This window comes from Haliotis rubra, unplaced genomic scaffold (genome assembly GCF_003918875.1).
Source record: "Haliotis rubra isolate DU_JTF1 unplaced genomic scaffold, ASM391887v1 Scf95, whole genome shotgun sequence".
Classification (NCBI taxonomy): Eukaryota; Metazoa; Mollusca; class Gastropoda; order Lepetellida; family Haliotidae; genus Haliotis; species Haliotis rubra.
Genome location: NW_025767690.1, coordinates 1,495,571 through 1,505,227, shown reverse-complemented (window position 1 = coordinate 1,505,227; position 9,657 = coordinate 1,495,571). Strand labels below are relative to the sequence as shown.

Here is a 9,657-nt window from a genome sequence, read left to right as displayed (position 1 = left end):
GTAACACCATTCACCAACTAACTAACTAATGGATGACATATGCTTAGGTTGTCTCATATTTGCCTTATGCATTAACGTACTCTAATATAACCCTGTGGATTGAACCGTATAGGTTGTTGGGGTCCAACATTGCAGCAAGGGAGAGTGTATCGCTTTTCTAAGATTTTGTCTGATGTTAATATAACGGGGACAATCCAAATGGTAGTGTTGAACTGTTTCAGGCGTCTTATCACTGCATTGGTCACAAAGAGGTGATACTTCTTTATCAACACTGACTGACTGACTGAGTTTGGTTTTATGCCGCTTTTAGCAATATTCCAGCAACATCACGGCGGGGACAAGTCAAAGTCAAAGATATTTATTGTACTTAAGGCCTCCGGCCCATATACAAGTAATACAAGTATATATACAGCACATGTTACAGACATTTCACAAAGAAATTACAGTTCAGATAAGATATTGCTTCTAAGGAAAACAGCATGTTTTACATAAAGCGCAAGATTACGTATTACATTTTCATTTTTGGAGGATAGAATGGAAGCAAAGGCAGATGAAGGATATTTTAACAGGTAATTATTTGGGATATTTTTTTTCTTAAATCAGCATAATGTGGGCATACAAAAGCGAAGTGAATTTCATCTTCTATAGCCGAGTTACATAATGGACATATCCTTAAACGTCTCTCTATTGAAAATCGTCTGCCCTTATTTACTGATAAGTCTAACAAGCCCAATCGAAAATTGACAAGTGTGCGTCTGATATTTCTAGATGTCAATACAGATAGATATAGTTCTGGTTGAATTAAGCTCTTATGTGATCTATACAACTGGTATCTTGAACTATTGTCTAGACAGGAATGCCATTCTTGATAATACATGCTAACAGATTGTTCTCGAAATTGCTTAAGAAATAGATTAATATTACCAACTGTTTGATTTAGCCACACAAATCCAAAGCCATGAGAAAATAAAAGAGTTCTAATATGAGACGCCCATGTTGTCTTACCCCTATCATCTAAATGTACAAGCATGTTATAAGCTAGTTTGGGGATTCTTTGTTCGTGCATTCCAAGGATCTTTAACCAATATTTTAAACATCTGATTTGTGAATTTATATATATCGGATATCTACCACATTCTCCATAAACCATACAAGTTGGTGCTGCTCGCGCTACATTTAAAAATCTTTTACATGCTAAAAGGTGTAGTTTCTCTAGACATTCATGACGTTGAAATCCCCAAATTTCAGACCCATAAAGCATAATCGGTTGGATTTGTGCATCAAACAATTTAAAATATATTTTCGGGGTTAAAATTCCAAAATTCTGGGAAACTGACATAACATTAATAAGAGCCTTCTTAGCACGTGATTTCAGGTCTATAACACTCTTTTTAAAGTTCATGGTATGGGAAAACAATAGTCCGAGATAGGTATACTGATTAACAATAGATACGTTTTTGCCACTCAAAAACCATTTTTCTTTAGAGGCGACAGGCCCACCTCTTCTAAAGATAACTATGTTTGTTTTTTCAAAATTAACAAATAATTTCCATTCATTTGTATAACGTTCCAAAATATTCAGTTGGTTTTGTAGACCGACGATAGTATCTGACACTAAAATTACATCATCGGCAAAAAGGAGGATAAAAATTTCAATCATATCTGGAAACATTTGCACACCATGTTTACCTGCATTGGAAATATCATAATACAGTTCGCTTATAAAGAAGGAAAACAATACAGGGCTTAAAATACACCCTTGCCGAACTCCCATGGGACAGTCGAAAAAAATCGGTGACATCATCACCACAACGAACACATGATTTAATATTCAAGTACATAGATTTTAAAATAGAATACATTTTCCCTTGTAAACCAGACTTTCGTAAGCAGTGCCATAATTTACAACGATCCACAGAGTCAAAAGCTTTCTTAAAGTCAACAAATGCTACATAAAGTTTGTGTTTATTACGCGATAGACACTTTTGTATTATTGCATATAGTGTAAAGATATGGTCAGTAGTTGAATAATCTTTTCTAAAAGCCGCCTGACATTCAGGAATTAAGTTTCTTAGATTTGACCAGTTTGAGATTCTGTTGTTTAAAACAGTTGTAAATATTTTCCCAATAACACTCATTAAAGATATTCCTCTATAATTATCTGGATTGTCTTGAGCCCCTTTTTATGTATAGGGACGATAATTGAACGAAAACAGCATCATTAGAAAAAACTGTCTTGAAATGTGTCATCCATTCACATTTTGAAATATTACTTATTACAGTCTGACTTGGCCTATTACCTGTCATAGTGGCCTGGCGGTATGAATCCTTGGCATGTCTGGAATACTTAACTCCAATCAACCTAGAGGCTTGTTGGAATATTATTAATATATAATAGAATCTATCCTGCCGCCATACCTACGAAGTGATTCGGTCTGATATTTAGCAGGTGAGAGTTGCAAACTATATATGTTGCATTGAAGCCATTGTGTAATGGTAATCAGATAAATAAAATATCCTATATGTGCAGCAAACTCATTTAAGGGTGGTCACTAAAGTTAAACCTAGCGCAGATAGTTTGGTGACACAGCGGATTACCATCGGCATTAAGCTCATTGATGTTGCCTGATAAAAGGAGTATGGTAAATTGGTGAGTGACACGTGTCACTTCTATTATAAATTAATTGTCGTGTGAATGAAAACAGTAATTTTGACAAAAATTAACACACTGACGCATGATTGTTTTTTTACTGCCCGCGATTGAAGATGTCTTTAACTGCGATGAGATAGTTTGCTTTTCCGTGCTTTACCGGATGTTGTCTTTATTGATGAATAAAGAATATGATGACCATCAACACGTTGGTCAGTCGTATTTTACGGCACACGCAAGATCATTCTCTGGTTGAAAAGGAAAAGTTCTCAAAACAACATACCACACAATACTGGTCTTCTTGTAGCTTGAGATATAATGTAAGATGAGGGAGAGAGGCAAGAGTTAACCCCAATAATATACAAAAACAATAGACTCCAGATTCCCTGTGTCGGAATAAATGTTTAGTGGAAAGTGTAGTACTATGTAGTGCCTTCCAAAACTATGTGTAAATATAGCACGTCTTAATTTAGCACACCAGTGTCCCTCACTGACTATCCACATGTACAATGTATTACATTGTTACACAATAAATAACACTGCTACACAATGATGAGTATTACGTTGACCTACATAGGGGCCTTGAGATGTGATGTTTACCCATACCTTAACGCTTCCATTCCAAACTGTCGACGTTGAGCAACGCACGCGTCAGCATACCGTTCACATTGCCCTGTCATCTGAGCTGTCCAGATGAAATCTCGACTCGTCAGTGAACAAAACACCATACCAATCTTGCCTCCTGTACCGTAGATGCAACTGCACCAGGCAAGACGTTCCTGTCATTGGCGCTGGAGCTAAATTAGGCGTACTGAGGCTGCCGGGCCGGATCGTGTGCTCCCACAGTCGGTTACTGATTGGACTTAAGCCAGGAATGGTCCGAGCAGTCAAACTGGCAGTCTGGAATCGATTCCTTAGATTGAACAGCCGAATGTGGTTGTCTTGATGACGTGACATTACGCGAGGACGGCCGGTCCGAGGCAAATCTCTCGTGTCCCCATTACGTTGAATACGTCTCCGTAGAGATGAGAGCGCGTGTTTCGATGGACACCAAAACCTTTGCCAACTTCATCTTGGGCCATTCCAGCAGGACCCCGGAGCGGAGAAACTGATATTCTGTAAGCCGTGGTATGACGTACGCACAACATTCAGAGACTACAGAATAACCAACCGTTCTTCAATTTCCAGTATCAGGTGTGTGAACTTCAGGCGTCAAAAAGCATGCCAAAAGTGAATAAGGTCATTGTGCCATGCGCGATACGGGACAACAAATTTCATTCAAAGTGCTTTGGTACACGTTATTTAGGGTTATTTTCAAATGTCTTTTCAAATAACTTGTATTTTATACAATTTTATGTTATGTACAGTCCCTTTTTCCTTTAGTATATATCACCAAACAATTTCATACCGCGACAGTAGTAGATGTATGCATTTCAACTTTCCAAAGACGAGTGAGTGAGTGAGTGGGGTGTGTGGTTGGGGGCAAAAGAGCATGTCACCACTCCTGAGTGACGGCAAATATGGGGTTCACACAGTACCAACCTGAGAAATCAAACCAGTTACGTCCACATAATTTAATACAACTTGGCTTTCAACTTCTCCCACATAACACATGCATTTTGGTGTTCAAAGACACTTGTCAGTAGAGTGTAGTGTACCTATATACCCTTGTCAGATGTATGTAAAGTACCTATATACACTTGTCAGTGGTATGTAAAGTACCTATATACACTTGTCAGTAGTATGTAACATACCTTTACATCATACTGATGAAATGATATAGGTACTTAACATACTTCTGACTAGTGAATATAGGTACCTGACAAGTGTATATAGGTACGTATAATTGTTTCATAGTGCCTTTACGTTATCATATCGATTTGTTATATCATCATAAAAGCTATATACATGATCAATAGTATTAATACTGTTTAAGGCATTTGGAAAAATACGAACAGAACCAAATAATGGATGGAACTTCTCTGTCGAACAAGACATCAGACGAAAGACGTCCTCTGTGTCAATTCTCTTATGGATTGATCTCCTTGGTTCCAGGTTTCACCTTCTCTTTTCTGTTAAGCTCCTGAGTGCCGGACACAATGCCGTACGGTCGTAAGTGGTAGATGTAAAACTCCAGATCGTACATCGTCTGTGGGGGCACGTAGTGGAAGGATATGGAGTAGTCAGAGATGCTGTCTATACCCTGAAATATATAAATTTATTTGTGAGATCCTAACATGAAGCTAATAAATATTTACATGTCGACTTTCATTCTATACCTAACTGTCTATAATTATCATAATTTGATTCGTTGTTAATAAAAGCGACAAAAAACTTTCCAAATACATAAGTATTCACTGCTAAATGCAGAATCAATTTCATAGGTGACTGCATCAAATCTTTGTCAGACAGACCAAATTTGGGTAACATCGGGATATCCAAAATCTTTTGCAGAAATAGTACCTGATACAATCTAAAAATTTAAACAAAAACGACAAAATGCTTTCCACATATGCATAAGAAATCTCAGTGCCATACCTAATGTTGTTTGTAAACAAATCGGGTCTGAACCAGACAATTCCCGTGATTGTCAACATGCGATACGATGACAGAGCATGTGTTTATGAATCACTATGAAATAATGATGATACCAGGTGTCCGCGAAAAGGTGCCCGTATCCTGCCTGGACGGTGTCACCCGTCATAAACATATGCTAAGTCTAGTCAATTGTTCACCTGAAATAATTCGGGAACGTATGGTATAAGTCAAAATAGGGAATTGAGTCGGACATATTTTTTGGCACTGTAGCATCAGATTTGGAAATGACATCCACATGTCAACCATAACACTATTTGAAAGAGTTACTGAGGCTTGATGCAATTGTAACTTTGATCAAACAACTTCCGAGCAAGAGTGGTATGAGGCTCTTTGAAATCTTGGTAAAAAGAGCTTGCTCGATTGCATCTCAAAAGTTGTGAAATGTAAACACCAACGGCTGGAGTTGTCGGAATATTGCTCGACATAAAAGGAAAGTTGACTATTGGGAAGTTGAAATCATCCCTTTTGTCATACAGCCTTGTGAAGACTTATGACATCAACTCTGTACCCTATAAACAGGGTGAATATATGTTTACATCGTAACATTGTTTCATATAGGTGGAACTATGTCATTGAAAATCTGAAAATATTACGACTAATATGTATTGCTAAATCTTTTCAGGTTTAAAGATTTGTTCATTTTTTATCATTGAAAATATGCTTTTGGTTGATATGAACTAGGCTGTCCCAGCGATGCATACAATTACCCCCCTTCTTTTTTAAAAATGTGAGTTAAATCCCATGATGTGTGTAGGATTATGAAACCTTAAAACCATGAAATCTTTGTATTCTTGTGTATTCTAAGACTTAGTGTATATTCCACTATTCCAATTTTCATTGTATTTCCGAGAAGCAATGTATATATACAGTACAATAATCACAGATTTGTCTAATACAGATGTATCCAAATTTCACAACAGGTTACACTACATCTGACTTATTTAAAACCTCTAGCATAAACTCCTTTTTGTTTGAGATGCTTTAAAGCAGTATGATACAAGCTTCCACTGCCGATGATGATTGGAATTTTCACCTGACCAACCGCCTAAAAAGTGAAATTTCTGATTCTGATGAGATAACACAGATTATATCGAGATACATACATAACATACTGTGTTTCACTTACCTTCTTAGCACCATTTGCATCGTACTGGTAAAACCACTCTGGGTATGTACCCGCCAAATGCTTCTCAGGCCAAAAACAGTGGAATCTGCTCCTCCCGAGAGCGTCTGTTGTGTTGACTGTCCTTACCCCCAGGTTCTCCATACATCTGCCGAACTCTACATCTTCTCCAGCACCATCAGGCCTGCACACTTTGGGATCGTGACCCTTCTCCCCATATCTCCTCAACGCCTCCTTACTCAGCACATACCCTCCTCCGCCACTGTAGTACCCTTGTTTGACAAGTGTCTTGAAATGATGACCAAAAAATACAGGTTCGGATTTGTTTTGGGACGTCAGAAAGTATCGGAGATTTTCTAAAATAACATATGAGTCATCGTCAGCTTTCATGAACCAGTCAGCATCATCAAAGTGGTTTTCGTAGATGTAGCGGAAAGCCTGCATCGTTTTGGCCGTCAGATGCTCCCGCCCTTCCGACACGTTTAATCCGATTATAGGGAACTTTGGATCTGTCACAGAGCTCATGAAGAGGACTTTGTTGCAGCGCCTAGCCCACGTGTCACGAACTACACGTGCTTTAACATCCAGGTTCTTTGGTGACGTCATAATCCAGCACAGTACTCGCTCCTTTTGATACAGAGCCTTGGATATGGCATCATTATCTGTTCCCATAAAGAAGGAATTATCTTTGATAGACAATTACACACGGCGATTGTGATAGATTGCGACTATTTAAAGAAGAGTAAGTTGGTGGGTGTTTGAATGGGTTGGTTTGGGGCGGGCGGGTGAGTAAGGGTTGTCGGTAAGAAGAAATGGGGACATGCTAAAAGGGGAGTCGCACTGTGTAGCGTAGTAGGAATCATCCTTGAGCTATTTCTCCAAACAATTTCACACAGTGATTGTGGAAGATTGATATTCCCGAGGCACAGCAAAAAATGGGATCCACCCACAGCCAGTCTGAGAAATCAAACCGGTTACGTCTGCATAATTTATTACAACTTGGCTGTCAACTTCTCCAACATATTTGTGAGTTCAAAGACAACGAATGTCTTGGTTTTGCTTATCGCAGTGACATTACTGTCGCAATGCCCTAGTCTCGTTCTCCTTCATGATCTTATTGTTGCCATATGTTATCTCATCTTCTCTAGGGGCGGTGGGGTAGCCTAGTGGTTAAAGCGTTGGCTCGTCACGCCGAAGACCCGGGTTCGATTCCCCACATGGGCACAATGCGTTACGCCCATTTCTGGTGTCCCCCCGCCGTGATATTGCTGGAATATTGCTAAAAGCGGCGTAAAACTAAACTCAGTCAGTCAGTCAGTCATCTGCTCTAAGTGATGTTAAGTGTAGTCATAACTAAGTAAAGGAAATGCCGTCTTCGCATACCAGACATATTAGTGCCACCCTATCTTACACATATTACATGCCACATCCAATAGACAAATAACCTTTTTACATATCATCGTAAGACATTCATGGGGTATTGGAACGAGTATCTTAATGGCCAAAATGAGTTATTTATTTCCCTTCAATGTATAAAATACATTACTTGATAGATGAATAGATTATTGATCCATTTTGATGTGTCCCGTCGTAATATTCCTTGACCATTGCTAATCGCAGAGATAAACCAAACTCACTCATTTAACGTAGTTACACGCGAATGTTATAAGAGTAAGAGATGTGGTTACTCTTGTACAGTTGCAATCATTTTGAAACGTGTCTTGTTTAGATGTCCTGATGGCAAAAGCCCTGCAAACTATGATCAGGGAAAATATCTTCGAAAAATGTCATTTCAATTTTTGGACGTGCATAATTCTGTTTACATCTAGTACGCTTTCAAAACTGCCGCTGTTACAGGTCATTGGCTCTCTCCCTCTGCAAGCCATCTGCGTTCTGCTGTTTATTTTGTTGACAGTTACATAGACAGATTCTTTAATACAAATGCATAAAATCGGTGATTTACAGTGTGATTAGGTTGTCTGAAAAAACATCCACTTGCACAGTTTGAGACCGATTGGGTGATTGGATGAAGAGATATTTACAAAAAAACGGGTCCACATGCATTTCATGCCAAACTATAGGATGGAATACTATAATGTCAAATTGGAACTAACCTTTATGGAGATGCAGGTCCTCAAATTTGATATTTCCAGACAAATATTGTCCCAACGACTTCTGAAATCCTTCATTGAGGCCATTGGATAGATTGTGCATCCCCCTTGAATGAACAGCTTGTGGATGTTCAGAGTTAATAATAGACGAGACGAAATGAAAGTCGGAATGTTCCATTGTAAAGAACACAACAAAAATGGACGCCAACGAAAACCCTACTGTTAAACCTAACACAGCTGCAGATAGTTTTGTGACAGGAGCGGACGTAGCCATTTTCCAGCAATGGCGCTTTTACATCCACGTATTTGAGTTGAATATCCCTTTGCAACATATGCCTTATAAATATTTCACTCTTCAAGGTTATGTGTAACGTTTTAAAACCTGATCTTCGTGGAAGCCGCATTTATCGATACTGGCTTTCAACTATGCGTTTCTCACATTTATGGCTGACCGTTTAACTGACACATCAGGCAATGGAAATTTGGACAGAGATGATACAGTTTTGAGAGCCTACTAGATGTAAACAGAATTATGCACGTCCAAAATTTGAAATGACATTTATCGGAGATATTTTCCCTGATCATAGTTTGCAGGGCTTTTGCCATCAGGACATCTAAACAAGACACGTTTCAAAATGATTGCAACTGCACAAGAGTAACCACATCTCTTCTTGCTAGGCTGGGTCTCAGAATGTAACACAGACAGACAGACAGACAGACATTTTACGAATATTTGCGTTGGTTATATAAACGTACTGAAATGCTGAAACATTTCGTTGTTTGCAACTGCAGCTGCCACTGTTGAAATCAGACACGTTTTATTGCACACAAAAAAGTTATCAAACATATAACAAATAATGATCAGTTGTGTTAAACCTTGCTGTCAAGCCAGGCGCAAATTCATTTGACAAAAATCGATGAGTCCATAGTCCATGATATTAAAAAAAGATAACTGTGTAATGCACAACGTGCTTTGAACTATACACTATATTGAACGTGTAAATTATACAATTACAGACTGGTGATGAGGTCAATACCTGTTTTTATGGACCCGCGAAAAGCAATATTGACCGAAACCAAAGCATGTCCATTTAGTCAAGAAAATTAATTTTATTTTCGATACAAACCAATAAAGTTACGTCAAAATATTTTGGTCGGACCTGCGTTGGAGTCAA

General features: G+C 38.4%; 1 protein-coding gene across 1 annotated transcript; it reads right to left on the bottom strand.

Moving 5' to 3' along the window:
- Positions 1-4,007: 4,007 nt before the first annotated feature.
- Positions 4,008-9,203, bottom strand: LOC124264885 (glycoprotein-N-acetylgalactosamine 3-beta-galactosyltransferase 1-like). The gene is made up of 3 exons (XM_046699663.1): positions 8,486-9,203; positions 6,375-7,033; positions 4,008-4,853 (listed from the first exon to the last, which is right to left on the bottom strand). The coding sequence occupies exons 1-3, from the start codon at positions 8,754-8,756 to the stop codon at positions 4,680-4,682; spliced, it is 1,104 nt and encodes a 367-aa protein (XP_046555619.1). The 5' UTR covers positions 8,757-9,203; the 3' UTR covers positions 4,008-4,679.
- Positions 9,204-9,657: the final 454 nt, after the last annotated feature.